The sequence below is a fragment of the Talpa occidentalis genome, unplaced genomic scaffold (genome assembly GCF_014898055.3).
Source record: "Talpa occidentalis isolate TD23 unplaced genomic scaffold, MPIMG_talOcc4v2.1 talOcc4.7, whole genome shotgun sequence".
Classification (NCBI taxonomy): Eukaryota; Metazoa; Chordata; class Mammalia; order Eulipotyphla; family Talpidae; genus Talpa; species Talpa occidentalis.
The window spans coordinates 39224179-39241541 of NW_023605083.1; the positions used below are offsets into that span (position 1 = coordinate 39224179).

The 17363-nt window shown below is 49.1% G+C and overlaps 1 protein-coding gene across 1 annotated transcript; it reads right to left on the bottom strand.

The window, feature by feature from the left end:
* Positions 1-13687: 13687 nt before the first annotated feature.
* On the bottom strand, positions 13688-14606 carry SIT1 (signaling threshold regulating transmembrane adaptor 1). The gene is made up of 5 exons (XM_037494589.1): positions 14580-14606; positions 14320-14455; positions 14179-14237; positions 14011-14072; positions 13688-13918 (listed from the first exon to the last, which is right to left on the bottom strand). Exons 2-5 carry the CDS (start codon positions 14442-14444, stop codon positions 13688-13690), a joined length of 477 nt encoding a protein of 158 aa, XP_037350486.1. The 5' UTR covers positions 14445-14455; positions 14580-14606.
* Positions 14607-17363: the final 2757 nt, after the last annotated feature.

Sequence of the window (17363 nt, forward strand, 5' to 3'; positions counted from 1 at the left end):
TTCCAGTCACAAAAGAGGAAGATGCGAGCAGCGTCAGGCAGATGGGTTCAGTGAAGCAGATGACATCCCCGAGCCCGGACCGGAGGCCAGGGGAGGCTCCTCTGAGGTCCAGCGCGTGGAGCAGGGGCTGGGCGTGTCCGGCCTGTCCCGGTGTCCCGTCCTGATCCCCCTGCATGTGCCCTTGTTGCCCTAGGATCACACCGTGGCCTTTCACCGCCCCCCTCCCAAGGACTCCCCCCACCTCATATCCCATCCTGCTCTGCCAGACCATGTGGTCTGTATGTGCTCACGGCTGAGTCCGGCCCAGCTGGCCGAGTCCAGGAGGCACAGGGGCTGAGACTGGCCCAGCTTGGGATAAGGATGAGGGCCAGGGCCTCCCTGGTAGCCTAGGGGTTGAGTATGTCCCAGAGCTATCACTGCGACAGCCTCTGCTGGCTCGCCCGCTGCTCCCTCAGCAGTGCATTTCAGCAGATCCGCCTGTTCTGCTCCCCACTCTGTCTCTGGTGAATCTTTTCACATACCCATCCCCTGCAACTCTGGCTTACACCCCAGGTCTTCAATGCAAAATTAAATAAATATATATATTTTTGAAGTGCTACAGCTTCTGAGACAGAAGACAGGCAAAGAAGCAATGCAGGGCTGGGTACTGAGGTAAAATCTGGACCAATTGAGGTTTTTTTTTTTTAAGGTTTATTTATTTATGCATACAAGAGCTGGGGTACAGGCCAGAGATGTTGGGGGAGAGAGGACCCACCAGAGACAAGAGTGGGGAACAGAACAGAAGATTGACTGAAACACACTGCTGAGGGGGGCAGTGGGAGTGGTAGGAGAGGTCTGCTGCGCCATGTGGGTAGCTCCCTGGCATGGGATGGAACTCATGGTGCAGCAGCTGCGGATAGCTTCATAGATTGCGTCGTGACCCCTTGCACCACCAGGGAGGCCCCAATTGAGGTTTTGATGTTTGATGTCTTGTGGTTTGGTTTTGTTTTCTCTTAAAAAGTCCCAACACTGGGGCCTCCCTGGTGGCGCAAGGGGTTAAGCACAGCACTGTGAAGCTATCAGCAGCCTCTGCATCACCAGTTCCATCCCATCCCGCCAGGGAGCTACCCACATGGAGCAGCAGACCTCTCCTGCCTTGCCCACTGCTCCCCTCAGCAGTGTATTTCAGCCAATCTGCCTGTTCTGCTCCCCACTCTGTCTCTGGTGAATCCTCTCACCCCCCGCACCTCTGGCCTGTACCCCAGTTCTTGTATGCATATGTAAATAAATCTTAAAAAAAAAAACAGAACAGGTCCCAACATTGTCCCTTTACATCCAGCCCAGAGGAACAAGGGGCATTGTGGGGGAAGGCCCGGACTGAGAGCGCCCTCAAGGACAGGGAAGGTTGGCGCTGCTGAGCCATGGTACAGATGCTCCCTGGTGCTCTTTCTCCGAGATGTCATCCAGGATGTGGCAGAAGTGACAAAAGGGGTTAGAAGAGGCTGGGCCGAGACAAGGCATGGAAGTGGGGGAAAACCCACCCCTAGTGGGTGGCTCTGACCCCTTCAGAGCACCCCCACCCTGCAGCTGTGGGGAGAAAGAAGGAAGGGAAAGATTTGGCCGCCACACACTAACAGATTGTACGTGTGATTAGTGGTGTATGGAGGACACTTTACTTGCACTCTGGGTCCACCCAGGGCTCTGCCCAATAGGGACGCCCAGCCCACTCCCGAAAAAGTGCCCACTGGGGCAGAAGAGCACAATAGTACCTGGGGACGTGTCTGAAGAGGAGGCAGGGGTGTGTGTGTGTGTGTGTGTGTGTGTGTGTGTGTGTGTGTGTGTGTCCAGCCTCTGCGGCGGCTTGGCTGTCAGTACGTCAGACCTGCCGGGAGGGTTGAGCAGGAAGGAGGCTGTGGGCTGCAGTCTGCCTGTGATCGCTGACTGGGAATGATGGGCCATTTTCAGACAAGTCCTCAAACGTCATGGAGACACTGTCTACAAATATTTCCTTCTTAGGGCTCACTGTTTCCTAAGGTGTCCCTCTGCAGCTGTTAACCGTCCTGCTTGAGTAAAGTTTCCAAGAACCTGGTCTCCTCCCCCAGTCTGGGCTCCCCCAGATAACTGACGGTGGTGGGTTGGTGATTCCCTGGGGAACCCGGGGGCCTGTGAGAGTGGGTGGGATCGCACGGAACAGCTGGTGGCAGGGGTGGGTGGGGGCAATCTGGGTACTTGTATCTGTGGTCTACAGGGCTGGGGGGTGTGGGCAGTGTGTGTGTAAATCACTGGCAGGAACACTGGTGGGAATTCAATATACAGTAATGTCCCAGTTTTCAGAACCAAAGCACAATGAACATGGCCCAGATACCAGCTAAAACGCAAAAACCAGGTTTCCAGCATGTTTCCAAAAAAAAAAAAAAATGTAAAAGAGCAACAGTGGGGGGCCCTCCCTGGTGGTGCAAGGGGTTAAGCGTCAGCACTGTGAAGCTATCCGCAGCCTCTGCAGCAGGAGTTCGATTCCTGACTGGCCAGGGAGCCACCCACATGGCATAGCAGACCTCTCCTGTCTCGCCCGCTGCTCCCCTCAGCAGTGTGTTTCAGTCAATCTGCCTGTTCTGCTCCCCACTGTCTCTGATGAATCTTCTCACTGCCCCCCACCTTTGCATCTCTGGCCTGCACCCCAGCCCTTGTATGCATAAGTAAATAAACTTTTTTTTTTAAAAAAAAGCGCGACAGTGGGCATGCTGCCTAAGTTGACCTAAGTTGCCTAAGTTGGAGAGAGGCTTCTGAAGGGAGGGTACCCAAATGCAAGTGATGAGCTAACCTGCAGCAACTGCACACCTTGGCTCTCTGAAACAGGCCTGATTTCCTCCCCCTTCAGCTCTTACGGTGATGGGTGCCCATCTCTGATTTTCTCATTTCCTTCTGTTTTCTACCATCTTGGTATGAGAGCAGATCCCTCTCCTTCCCCATATGTGTCCCATGGGGTCTTTGCAATATTGACAGCACATTATTTTCCAAAGTTGGACATCAGAAAGGACAGAAACCTGTATCTCCAAGCTGCACCGCACCTGCCCCAAGGTCAGGAACACCTGGGGGGCTTTTAAGAACAGAAGGGCCAGCGCTGCAAGTTTCAGCTTTGCCAGGAACCTGACACCAGGATCTTAAAGGACAAACACCAAAGCCCATTTCTTGCCCTATCCTGACTTCTCCGTGAGTGACTGCAAGGAATGTGCTGTTAAGGTAGACAAAAGGAGGGAGCCCAGGAATGAGGGGAAAAAACTGGCTCTGTGGAAGGAGCTCATCTGTATAAACTGGTGAAGTCCTGCTGACATCAGAATGTCTCCCAAGACTCTGAAAGTCAAATTATATCTGTCTTCCTTACCTTAGCCCACTGGCTCCTGGAGGCCCTAATATATGGACAAGATGTGGTAAACAGAATTGTGTCCTCTCCTAAATGCTCACACTAATCCATTCACAGTTGACCGGACCTGTGAACTTGAATGTGCTACTTTACATAACAAAAATGTGTGATTAACAACAGCCTCTGCAGCGAGAGTTAGATCCCCGGCCAGTGTGAATCCTTGAGAGCTGTGGGGAGAAAGAGATTGCTTGGTAGAAGGGGCAGAGAGATGTGAAATGGGGAGGCTGAGTCGCTAGCTTTGAAGGTGGAAGTTAGTGGCCCTGAGCCAAGAAATGCAGGCCTCATTCAGAAGCTGGAAGAGGGGAGGAAACAGATCAGATTCTCGGCCTGAAGCCTCCAGGAAGGAACCTGTGCTACCGACAGCTTGGCTGTAGTCCAGTGAGCCCTGTGTCAGACTTCTGACCAACAGAGCTAGAAAGTGAGAAATTCATACTTTTTAATACACTAAGTTTGTGGTTATTTCTTACAGCGGACCCACAGAGGAAGCATGATGTGATGGAAGAACATGATAGTAATGATTCAGAAGCCAGCGCTGCCACAGTATGTGACTGAGCAATTTCCTATACAAGATATCAGACGTCTGACATCAATCCAGGGTGTGGCCTAGCCTAGAAATCAAGGATGGTGTGCTGCTTATCAACTGTTCATTCTCAGGCATTTTAAATGGGGAAATATGGAGATGACTGCTCAGCAGAGAGTCCATAGAACAGAGTCCTGCATACTTAGCACTGCGCCTGGCTCCTCCGCTCTGAGGTTCTCAGAGCCAGTGACTTTCCTGGCAAGGTGGAGGCACCTGACGTGAGGAGGAGCTGGGTTACAGCTCCCTAATGGAAGCAGGGGGAATGTACCTGCATGCCCCGGCAGCCATGGTGCCCCTTGGTGCTCCCCGCCCAGTGATACCCTAGCCCCAGATGGCCGCGGTCTCCATCACAGCCTGGAAAGGGCACAGTAATGGGGGTTCAGACTTCTTACAAAGCCACCAAGACCAGCATCAAACGCTGCCTGAGCGTGAAGAGAGTCTAGAATGGATCTAAGAGGAGGAAAATGAAGACTCTTCATGGCGCAGTCTTAAAGTGAATCAGGGTGGTCTTGTGCCAGACCTTCTGCAGCACAGCCTTCGAGACCCCCACAGTGTTCTTCTACATCGCTGTTGACAGGGAGCCCTTGTACTGCATCTCCTTGGAGCTGTTTGCAGACAGATTTCCAAAGACAGGAGAGAAGTTTCATGCTCTGAGAAAGGATCTGGTTATAAAAGTTCCTGCTTTCAGGCCTCCCTGGTGGCGCAAAGGGTTAAGGACAGCACGATGAAGCTATCTGCAGCCTCTGCAGCACGAGATCGATCCCCGGCCAGGAGCTACGCACGTGACACAGCAGACCTCTCCTGTCTCGCCTACTGCCCCCCTCAGCAGTTTATTTCAGTCAGTCTGCCTGTTCTGTTCCTCACTCTGTCTCTGGTAAAGCCTCTCCCACCCCCAGAATTTTATTTTGAAACATTTCAAGCTTAAAGGAGAGTTGAGAGAACAATAGAACGAAAACTTCTGTGTCCTTCATCTAATATATCAGTCAGGATTCAAATTGGTCTCAACACAAAAAAGAAATTATAGTTACGTGATGTGTTAGAGGTGTTAGCTAACTATGGTAGTAATCACAGATCACCTTGCAATATAGAAATGTATCAAATCTGCTGGTTTGGTAACTTGACATTTTAAGGATGTATAGAATATGACATATCATAATGTTACATGTCAATTATACAGTTTTTTTTTCAATACACTCAGAGAATTAGTACCATTAGGACCCACACACAGTTTTTTTCAATTAAGTGATCTGTTACAAGGACTTGCCCTGACACAATTATGCAGTTGTGAAAGCTGATTGGTCTCTGAAAGGCTGCTGTCTTTGATTCTGTTGCTGGAGCTTGAAGTCTGCAGGACAGGTAGTTAGGAAGGGAAGACTGGTAGAAAATGGGCATGTGAGAACCCAGAATCCATCAGGATAGACTGGAGCCTGTGTCAATCTCTCACCACCTCCAACTTGGATCATGTGAACCGCCTGCAAGAGAAGCCGTGCTCCTCTGCTATGGAAAGCAAGCCCTACTAGGCACCGTCCTGGCCAGCTTAGAACAGGCGCTCAGCTAGGACAGATGGTTGTCTCAGGACCATTTGTTATGCCAGCCTTGCTGTTTCTGTGAGTTGAATTGCATTCTGCTCATATATACAAACATCTAGTTTGGAATTCCTGTTTCGTTCCGCAGATCCTTTATCCACCCCCTCTTTTCCATTGATTAGGTAGAAAGGCCTTCCAGTATGTTCTAATATTTGGTAAGGTAAATTTCTCTTATTACTTTTCAAGAGCACTCTCTTTGACTATCCTTTGTGATAGATACTAACTGGAATGATGTTAACTGTATGTTTTGATTTGGGGAGAATTTTGATATTTTTCATATTTCAGCTTCTAATATTTTAAAATCTTGGTACTTTATCTTTCTACCAGGTCAGTCATGGTTCATTTTGTTTATCCCAAATTGCTTTATATTTTAAAAATAATATTGTTTAACTTTCTTCACTTGAGAACTCTGTGTTTCTTGGTTAGATTTACAGCCTACAATATAGTACGTAGTTACAAGGATATCGCTGCATCAAATACTTTTCCTCAGTGTTCTCATCTGTAAAATAACACTAATAATGAGATGAAGGATCAGAAGAAGAAGAATCATCATCTATCTCAGGAGGGTGTTGTAAAGATTGGCTGCAGTTGTTCTGTCCTGAAAATTTTGCAATGTTGTAACTGTAAATTGAATGTTTTTCCCACTTTCAATTTGAGTCACTTAATACTACAGCAGGAGAAAAGTCTTTTGTTTTCATTGTATTTATCTTGTATCTAGTCTACTTTCCAAATTCTGTTTTCTTTTTCTGTGTTTTTTCTGAGCTCTATCTGTAATGAGGTTTTCTTTTTTATAACTAATCTTATCTATTTCTATACTTTTTTCTCCTTATTTGAGCTTACAAGTCCCCTTAAAGAACTTCTAAAAATGTATGTTTTTTACTATTTTTATTTTGAATTTCATTCGTGTCGACTTTCGTTATATCTGATTACTTTTGGTTTCTTCTTTTTAAAACTTCTTGAAATAAGCATTTCCTTTACTTTTCCTCTTTTTTTTTTTTTTTCTTAAAAGCTTTCTATCTTGGGCTTCCCTGGTGGAGCAGGTGGTTGAACACAGCGCTGTAAAACTGCCCGCAGCCTCTGCAGCACCGGTTTGATCCCCGCAGGCCGTGGAGATACCCACATGGCGCAGCAGACCTCTCCTGACTCCCCAGCTGCTCCCCTCAGCAGTGTATATCAGTCAGTCTGCCTGTTCTGTTCCCCACTCTGTCTCTGGTGAATCCTCAAACCCTCCCACACTTCTGGCCTGTAACCCCGTTCTTGTATAAATAAATAAATCTTTAAAAAAAAAAGCTTTCTATCTTTATGACATTTCAAGGACATAATATATGATACAGGGTATCGCTGAACCAAATGCTCTTCTTCAGCATTCTCTTTTGTAAAATAATAATAATACTAGGAATCTCTCTCAGGAAGGCATTAGAATACAGTATTTTTTCATTCAGCATTTTAATTTTGTGAACACAGTAATTTGTTCTTTTTAAAAATCAACTTTATTATAACTTACAGGCAATACCGTTTACCAATTTTAATTATACAAGCCCATGAATTTTGACAAATGTACTTGGTCATGTAACCACATGTGCAGTCAAGATACAGAAGATTCAACCACCCTAAATGCTCTGTCCTACACGTTTGCAGGCAGCCCTCATACCTCTTCCAGCCTATAATTTACATTCCTCTTGTCGAATATCAGTATTACCACTTCTTTCTGTTATGTGTCTAGTATCTCTTTCCCACATCTTTATTTTATTTTTAGTTTTTTTTTAAGATTTATTTATGCATACAAGAACTGGGGTACAGGCCAGAGGTGTGGGGGGTGAGAGGATCCACCAGAGACAGAGTGGGGAACAGAACAGGCAGACTGACTGAAATACACTGCTGAGGGGAGCGGGCATGACAGGAGAGGTCTGCTGAGCCATGTGGGTCAGATTCCTGTCCTGGGATTGGAACTCATGCCACAGTGGCTGGGATCCTTAATAGTGCTGTTTCTTTAATCCCTGTGCCACCAGAGGGCCTTTGTTTTAATTTTTAAAAACATTTTGTGAACTCTTCTTTATCTTTGCTGGATTGAATGAATGAGTATTCATCCCATTTTTTCCCTAGTTAATTTGGAGATTGTCTTTCTACTGATAGGTTACCATTCTTTGCCCTGCTCTCTTAAATACATGCATGTCTCTTCTAGCATAAAAACAGAATAACTATTTCCATCACACTCTACCTTCTACTTCCTCCCCGCCCCACCAAGATATGGTCTTTAGATCACTTTCACTACCCTCCCTCCTCCTTAGGGCCTGGAACACTTACTACCTTTCCCTAACCCCACCACCTGATTCCAGAGCTTTGCTGAGATGCTGTAGTCCTTATTAGAATTTCCTTTCAGTGCGCTCCATCTGTTTTGACACCTTATTTAGCATTTCTATTACACATTATAAATATATATATAGAACGTGATATAAATATGTAGATCATGGTTCGTTGCACTCCATTGCTTTCTTTCCTCTTGTCTTCATCTTCTCCTAGCTTGAAGTCTCTGTTCTGATTCATTTGTTGTTGCCTTAGAGTCTTTACTTAAAAGTATCTCTCAGATGAGATACTTAGCGGTTTTTGCAAGTCTTCAAATTTCTTTCCTTCCTCCCTGCCTAGATCTGGGTTGCAGGTTTTTTCTTTCATTAATTCACATGCAGTTGTGCTGCTTTTTAACTTCCTGGGTTACAGATAGGAAGAAAGAACTTTCTTTCTGCCTAAAACGACATAAGAGTTCCGATATCCTTAGAGCTTAGGAATTTTACCTCTCTATAGTTAAGTGTGTGTGTCTTTTCCTTTCAATCCAGGCTGAACTTAAGTCTTTGTGTAGCTCAGGGAAACTTCATCTATTATTTAACTATGACTTCTTCAGTTCCCTTTTCTCCTGGAACTCATAGAATTTGCAGATTAAGTCTCCTGGGTCTGTTCCAGTTTCCCATTTCACCACATGATTTGCATCTCTATTTTTTTGTGACATGTTTTCAGAAACATCTATTTAATTTTATAGATATATTTGGGGACTTGAGCAGTGACCATCCTCTCTTATGAAATGTTTATTTCCAATATCACATTTTCTAGTTCAGAGAAATTGTTTGTGTGTGTGCTTCATACATGTCTCCTCCAGGTGCCCTTTTTTTCCCTCCAAAGAGTCCTCTTTTTTGGCAGGTCCCGTTTTCTCTGGGTTTGTCTGCATTCTTCTGGCCTCAAGGACTAGGGAGGGACTAGGCCCAGAAAAGTCTCTGATTGTTCCTGAGAAGCAGGCTGTTTCTGGAACTTGCTTCCTTGCTCTGGGTTCAGAGGCTCTACTTACTCCAGATACCTGTCTGCAGGGAATTCTCTCTGACAGAAGCTCTGGGAGCCCACTTAAAGTTCCTCACCTACAGCTGGGAATCATCAGAGCGGGTAGAAGGGAGGGCCTCGCCAAGGTTGCCATCTGCCCAGAGTCCCTTCACTCTGAGTAGTCTAGGGAAAACTGACACAGTGATAATCACCAAAGGCTTAAAAACAAAAGCCACTCTCAGTAGGTGCCTGTGGGAACTACAACCAGGAGTAGTAATGGGATGGGGGAATTATCTTTTATGCTTTTTCCCCCAATACTGGGATTTCTCAACCTTGGCACTTCTAACATTCAGAGCCAGAATTTTTTTGTTGCAAATAGCTGAACTGTTATTGTAGAATGTTTAGCAGCATCCCTGGCCTCTGCCCACTATATACCAATAGTACTCCCTCCCAAATAATGACAATCAAAAAAGTCTCCTTGAGGGCAAGATTGCTTCTGGTTGAGATCCACTGTTGTACACCCTTCAGTTCTATCATTTTCTTTTCTTCTAACTATGCACTCATACTATTCCTGTTAGTAAACATTTAACTGAGGTCATGGAGACACAGGAGGAAATATGACACTGTTGAGAGGAAGCAGAAACACGAACAAGAGAATATATGATAAAGAATGGGGAAGCAATTCAGCAAAGTGGGGGAAACTTGGGGAATTAATATAAAAATAGAGACAAAGTGTATCTGTCATTGGGACTAAAGGAGTAGGAGTGTGAAGACCCAAATACTCCTGTCACCAAGGTCCCAGGAAGGCCACCATCTAAGACCCAACACAATCTGCAAAGTCCCATTTATACCACAACCTCTACTGTAGGGTTCCCATTCCATTTGGCCTAATTTAGTGTCCTTTACTTAAACCAGGCTAAATGGGTGCATTCCTTACAAAGGCCTGGAAGATTCAATATCCAATCAAGAGATGCCTCCCCTACCCCATTTGCTGTCAATACTATATCCACTTCTTAGCATCACATTTTATTATTTTATATATTTTTACATCATTTTTCATTTTTGCACAATGTCTGCATTTTCATCTTGGTTATAGTCCCCATACAATTCCCAGCCCCCTTATTTTGACCCTAATCCCTCCTTCTCTCCCCTCCCCCATAGTGTGTCTCTGGTTTATAGTTGCTTGTTGATTTTGATTTTTACTTTATTATAATTAGTCTTTTTCCTGGTTCCTTATTTAGGTTTTCTAAATTCCTGCTATGAGTGAGACCATCTGGTATTTTTCTTTTTCTTTCTGGCTTATTTCGTTGAGCATGATCCCTTCCAGCTCCATCCATGTTGCTGCAAATGGCATGAGTTTATCTCTTTTGATTAGTGAGTAATATTCCATTGTGTTTATGTACCACATCTTCTTGATTCAGTCATCTATTTTTGGGCATTTGGGTTGTTTCCATAGCTTAGCTATTGTAAATAGTGCTACTATAAGCATAGGAGTGCAGGTGCCCAGCATCACATTTTAAGAGGACTCTGATCAAGCAAAACATTGGGAATGATGAGTATGTTACAAGTGAAGTCAGTAAAAGAACTGCAAGGGAACTTTAGAATGTTTTCCTAGGAAGAAAAACAAGGACTTAGGCTATCCATCAGCCTCCCAATTCCTCCAGAGCTGGCACATACAGGAGAAAAAGTATTGATGGTCTGATTGTAGCTCAGGAGGTAGACTCAGTGACAAAAGTAAAACGGGAGGCAGAATTTAGCTACAATTTTTTTTTCTATCAATAAGAAAGATTGCAAGCAAATGTGTGGCAAAGTAGTGAGCTGCCTATCTCTGGATGTGTTCAAGAAGATAACAGGGTGGTTCCTGAAGAGGATAAGTTTGGGCCAGATCTGTCAGCCGCCTTCCAGTTATATAATTCTAGAAATTTTAAAGCTTGGCAAGAGACCAGGTTAACTCACAAATTAAAGAGACATATCTTAGCCCCAAATGGCATTTTAGGACATTTTAGGTCAGAGGAGGGTGGCTGGTGGAGAAGTTGAGCAATAGGGAAATATCCCAGAGGTTCAGCATCTTCAATTGGCTGGTCTTTCCCCACAGGATTAGTCAGAACTCGCGGTTGGAAGAGACAGAAAATGTAACTTAGACTGATTTAGCAAAAAAGGAAATTGATTGGCTTAGAGAAATGAAAGGTCCAAGAGACAGAGGCAGAAGCAGGTCTGTAAGGCTGGAGCCAAGGTTTCAAATGAAATAAATTAGATGTGGTCTCTCTCCATGTCCCAGCACTGATTCCCTCCTCATAGCCAAAATCAGCTTGGAAGTTTAGACTCATCTTGACAGAGTGCAGAGCAAGGCCTTGGCTGGACAGCTTGGGACGCCACCGTCACCTGTTAGTATTTCCTAGCACTGGCCCTTGGGTCTTGCGGTTATCCCCATCCTTCTTGCTGGGACGTCAGGAAGAGGGGGGAAGCTGGGGCCCAAGAAGGCCCTGGTGGCTTCCCCTAAGAGAATTTACCCCGACAGGGCTGAGATCATCAATTAAGAGGGAAGCCGCTAAGGAAATCACCTGGACCTATGGAAAGGGGAAAACTACCGACTGTTTGGTTGGGAGGAGGTGCCACAAGGCGAGTCCTCACAGGTGTTAAAGAGGCGGATCCGGCTGCCCCAACTTTGTCTTCTTCTGGGCAGCTGCCTCAATTAGGATATTGCCTCACGAGTGAGGGCCAGGCCATGGTGCAGCCTCGGTGCTACAGAGAAAAGGCAAGTAAAAGCGTTGTGGGGGCGGGGGGCCTCCCTGGTGGCGCAGGGGGTTAAGCACAGCACTGTGAAGCTGTCCGCAGCCTCTGCAGCAAGAGTCGATCCCTGGCCAGCCAGGGAGCTACCCACATGGCACAGCAGACCTCTCCCGTCTCGCCCGCTGCTCCCCTCAGTGCATCTCAGTCAGCCTGCCTGTTCTGTTCCCCACTCTGTCTCTGGTGACTCCTCTCACCACCACCGCCCCCCCATCTCTGGCCTGTACCCCCGCTCTTGTATGCATAAATAATCTTTTTTTTTTAAAGCGTTGTGGGGATGAGAGAAGGAAACAGCCGGGAAAACAAAGTTCAGATCACCCCCAGCTCCATACGAACGAAAGAATATATGAACAACAGAATATATAACACGTTTTGCGGACAGGCGAAGCCGGCGTCTCGGGAAGCTACCGGCTGGGGCTGGGCTCCCCCGGGCCCCACTCGGGAGGCGACCCCAAGCGGCGGGACTACAGCTCCCAGCAGGCCGCGGGCCCGGCAGCACGACGCATGCGCAGAGGTGAGGGCGCGGCCACGGCGGCCAGCGGGGACCGTGGGGGCTGGGCCTCGGCGGGCTGAGGAGCCCGCGCCGCGCGGGCCTGCGGCGGGAGCGGGGCGGGGTGGGGGTGGGGGGGCGGTTGTGGGGGGGTCTGGCTGCCGCGGCCTCAATTTGGCGTTTGCGTTCTCAGCAATTGCCTCATCCCAACGGGTGGGCGGGGCCTCAGCCGCCATCTCTTCCAGAGTGAAGCACTCACATCCCCCAAGCCACCGACACCTTGAACCTCTCAGAACCCCACATCCCGCTGCCGGTGGTTCCCCGCATCCGGTGCCCGCCCCCAAAGCCCCCTCCCTCCCGCGCAGCCCCGCCGCCGCTATCCGGGCCTCCTGGGGAGGCCTCGGTGAGGGGCCTGGGATCCAGGAACCCCGGGGCGCTGGTTATTCTGTGGGTGGAGGGGAGTGTCTCCCTTCTCGTTGGGAACACCCCGGGTTCAGGGGTCCCCCCTCTGGGGTAGTCTCTGGCGCTCTGAGTGGAAAGAAATCTGGAAGTAAAAGCCTCAGCTTCCCCCTGCTGCCTGCTCAGACCTCAAAAAATTCTGTCAAGCCCGCACGTGCCTCTACAGAGGCGCCAGGGGAGGGGGCCCAGCGCTTGGGCAGTGAGGGGGGCCCTGCAGTTGCAGAGCCCTGGGGAGAGGTCGGGGGCTGATGAGCCCGGGGGCCCTGGCAGTGGGAGCGGGTGTGCCCAGTTCTGACAACCAGGTGGGGAGGAGCGGGTTCCAGCCCTCAACCCCAGAACCCGCCCCCTCGAGGCTGATGTGGCGGCCCCTCTTCGCCGGCCCCCACCTCCCGGACATGGAAGCCCCTAGAAATGGTCTGTTCAGACAGCGAAGTTGGCCACCCCCCCAAGTGGGGCCTGTTGCAGGTCTGTAGCCTCCTTGTAGGTAAAATTTAAATACGCTTTGAGAAGTTTATTTGAAAACTTGGGGACACAAGAGATGCGACACAGTGGAGACGTGCTCTCCTGCGAGGGCTCCCGGGTCGGAAGTCAGGCCTGGGTTCCTTGGGTACTAGGTTCCAGGACCCCCCCAAGCCAGGGGGCTCCCGGGAACGCACCCACATACCCACGCAGGTCCTCTCAGGCGCTCATCCCCTCCCCCACTGCCCACTTCCTGCGTCTGAGGAAACTGAGGCGTCGGGGGTAGAGGGGAGCAGAGTGGAGAGGCTCCTCTGCCCCAGAAGCAGAGTCGGTGCAGCCTGCGAGTTGGGGACTGAGAGGACCAGATAGAAATAAAAAAGAGAGAGATGGGAGCGGGCGCCGTCTTGGCTTCCTCCATCCTCAACCAGCGGAATCTGCCATCCCCCTGAGCTGTCTTCCTCACAGCTCAGATACAAGTTCCCCCGCGTTACCTCCTTTGAGGGAACAGGAGCCTCCTGTCTTTGGAGGGGTGGCTGGGAAACAGTCACATTCGGGACGGGGGAGCAGTGACCCCTGCAACAGGAGGCTAGAGCGATGCATGCCCCGCTGCTCCGGGCCCTTCCTCAGCTGGGCTCAGGCTGGCTGTTGGCGTAGGCCTGGTCTGGGAAGGAGGCCCGCGGCCTGCGGGTCTGGGCACACACCGAGGCGTAGAGCTCCAGCTCGGGGCTCGGGGCCTGGGGCTGCGGCTCCGAATCCAGCACCACCTCGGAGTACTTGATGGGGGTGCCCGGGCTGGGCATCCGGCCCTGAGGAGGTCTCAGCTGCAGGCTGGTATAGCACATCACCTCCGCAGCCTGGAGACACAGGGCTGTCAGACATGCACCGGCCCCTTGAGAAGCCCCCCCACCTCCTCCCCAACCCTGTCCCTCAGCCACTACCGACTCACCCTGGCAGGGCCTCCACGTGTTGGATCCTGCTGGTCCGGCCGAGGTTCTTGAGACAGCCGTGCTGGAGAGGGAACAGAAATTTGGTCACTTCTTGTTCCTCCTGCACCCCCTCATCCCACCCACCCTGGACCTGGCCCTTGTGCCGCTCCCCTCGGCCAGCTTCCTACCTGTCTGCAGATAATGAAGGTTCCCATACAGCGGCACCTCTTCCGCAGAGCCTCCGGAGCTGCAAGGCAGAGTTTAGGGGGTGAGTGGGGTTCCTAGCTACAAGGGAACGCTCCGCCTGTCACCTGCTGTCCCGCACTCACCGGTTCTGTCCCGGAGGGCTCCTGCCCCTGGTGCGAGTCCAGCGGGACAAGTGTGCCGCCAGTGAGAGAAGCAGCAGCAGCGTCACAACCCCTAAAAGGGCCCACAAGCCCCAGGCAAGGCACATTTTGGGGATTCCTGTAGAAAAGAGAGGATGGGGTGGGGGGGTTCATTCCTGCCCAGCCTAACCCTTCAGGTCCCAGCCGGTGGGACAGAAGCCACGTGACCCCTTCTGCCCCTGCCCCTGCCCCGCCCAGCTCACCCGGAATGAGTAGTAGCTCCTCTTTGCATTGATTGTAACTCGTACAGTTACAACAGCTCATGACTGCTGATGGGGGAGCAAGGGGTCAGCCTCTGGCATGACCTCACAGCTGCCACAGCCCCCCTTACTCCCACTCCTCCCTGGGCTGGGCCCCCACAGTTCAGCATCCCCAATACTGGTAGTGGCAAAGTCACTGGTTTCCGGGGAGGAGATGGGAGGGGTGGGGGGTGAATGATAGAACAAAGACACCGCCCTATGCCTGCACCTGCACCACCCCAAAGCTCCCAAGCTTCCGGCCCCCCAAGGCCCCGTACCCCCTCAGTCAGAGCAGAAACAGGCGGGCCTGCCTTTGCTGTGGCATTGCTCAGGTGAGTCCATGAAAACTGCGCAGGCTAAAGTGGCCTGAGGTCAGACAAGGAAGCGAGGTCTTCTGACATGATTCCCTTCTGCCGCCCGGTATCTACCTTTTCTCTCCCATTCCAAGTCCTGTGAAAGAGTTTTTCTCCTGTCTTAACCCCTGCGCCACCAGGGAGGCCCTAAATCAACTAATTATTGAGAGTGACAGTTCTTTTTTTAAATTTTTATTTTAATTAATTTTTTAAAAACTGGGGCACAGGCCAGATCCCAGGCTGACCTTTGGAGAATGTTAAGAGGACCACTGTCATTATTATTATTATTATTGGTATAATAGTTTGGAGTCTAGAGGAAGTTAGACCCACCCCACCCCTGCTCCCACAGTCACTTCATCCAAACTCTTTCTCAGAACTGTCACTCTCGGGCCTCCCTGGTGGCACAAGGGGTTAAGGTGCAACCTATGAAGCTGTCTACAGCCACTGCAGCACAAGTTCGATCCCCGGCCAGGGAGATATGCACATGGTGCAGCAGACCTCTCCTGTCTTGCCCACTGCTCCCCTCAGCAGTGTATTTCAGGCAGTCTGCCTGTTTTGCTCTGGACTCTGTCTCTGGTGAATCCTCTCACCCACCACACCTCTGGCCTACACCCCAGTTTTTGTATGCATAAATAAATAATTTTTTTTACAAAAAGTAGTTGATTTAAGGAAACCTCTGTCCCAGTACTATGCTGGGAAATGGAGCCTGTCTTTGCACTCACTCCCCTCAGGCACTGTTGTTCCTGCCCGGAAGGCCCAACCACACAGGAGGCTATTGATGTGGGAAGGATTAAAGTTTCACATACAAGCCTCACACCAAGGGTCAGAGATGGGTTTTGTCTAGCACATTCAATGTCTTTAAAAAAATTAGTCATTGCTGGGCCTCCCTTGGCGGCTCAGGCGGTTGAGCACAGCGCTGTGGAGCTGTCCGCAGCCTCTGCAGCGCCAGTTCCGTCCCTGCAGGCCGGCGAGGGTCTCACATGGGGTGGCAGTCCTCTCCTGTTGCGCCCGCTGCTCCCCTCAGCAATGTATTTTGTCAATCTGCCTGTTCTGATCCCCGCTCTGGCTCTGGTGAATCCTCTCACCCTCCTGTGCATCTGGCCTGTACCCTGGTTCTTGTATAAATAAATAAATAAAACTTAAATCCTCCCCTTTAAAAAAAATTAGTCATTGCTGAGGATGTGGATGGCAGGACAGGGCGTGTCTCCCATTTGCAGGCAATAAAGGGGGTATTATCTGTAGAGAATTTTAAAACACCAGCAACTAAAAATCAGTCTCCTTTTTATTATCACCGTGTCTCAGCAATTCTAAAACATGTTACTGACAAATACTATTCCCTGAAAAACTATCCATGGTCCTAAGTTCTAAATTGCTGTGGTTACTGATGAATTTTAATAACATAAGTTTTTTTTTTTTTTAAAGATTTATTTATTTATTTATTCTGGGTACAGTCAGAAGCGCGGGAGGGTGAGAGAATTCACCAGAGCCAGAGCAGGGAGCAGAGCAGGCAGAAGGACCGAGGTACACTGCTGAGGGGAGCAGCGGGCGGCAGGAGAGGTCTGTGCGCCATGTGGGATCCTCCTCTGGTGACCAGGAAGCAGCCGGGATCGAACCGACGTCGCAGAGGCTTCGGGCAGCTTCGCAACCCAGCGCTCAACCGCTGCGCCACCGGGGAGGCCCAACATATAAGTTTTAAATTAGTGCATTGCTATTACATCTCCTTTAAAAATACTGTTCTGTTTCCTGCTCTGTCTCTGGTAAATCCTCTCACCCTCCCGCTTATCTGGCCTGTACCCCTGTTCTTGTATAAATAAATAAATAAATAAATAAATAAATAAATAAATAAATAAATAAATAAATAAATCTTAAAAAAAAATTACTGTTACCTATATGAAGTGTGTCTGGAGAACTCCCAGTTATATAACCAGCCCCTGACATGACCAAATTCATCTATATGTGTCTATGCCTAGAATTACTTCTCAAAGGTTTGAAATTGTTCAAGTTTGCTTTGGGCACAATTTCTGTCCCCAACCCCTATGATATTGTATATTCCTGCATTTAACCACTAGAATTAAAATCAATAATAAGGGCCTCCCTGGTGGGAGCGCTATCACAGCTATCACACTGTGTATGATTCCTGAGGTCTGAGTTCTATCCCCAGCCAGGGAGCTGACCCACATATGATGCAGCAGAACTCTCCGGTCTTGCCCACTGCTCCCCTCAGCAGTGTATATCTATTTTTAAAAAATATGTATTGATTTATACATACAAGAACTGGGGTACAGGCCAGTGGTGTGGGGGGTGAGAGAATTCACCAGAGACAGAGTGGGGAACAGGACAGGTGGATTGACTGAAATACACTGCTGAGGGGAGCCACTGGTGAGTTAGGAGAGGT

Bases quoted from the DNA above. Each gene is read 5' to 3' on its own strand.
- SIT1 (XM_037494589.1), bottom strand. From the start codon at position 14,444: ATGTGCCTTGCCTGGGGCTTGTGGGCCCTTTTAGGGGTTGTGACGCTG. The intron at 14,238-14,319 runs GTGAGTGCGGGA...TCTGCCTTGCAG, and splicing joins AGCCCTCCGGGACAGAACCG to CTCCGGAGGCTCTGCGGAAG. The intron at 13,919-14,010 runs GTGAGTCGGTAG...CTGTGTCTCCAG, and splicing joins CACGTGGAGGCCCTGCCAGG to GCTGCGGAGGTGATGTGCTA.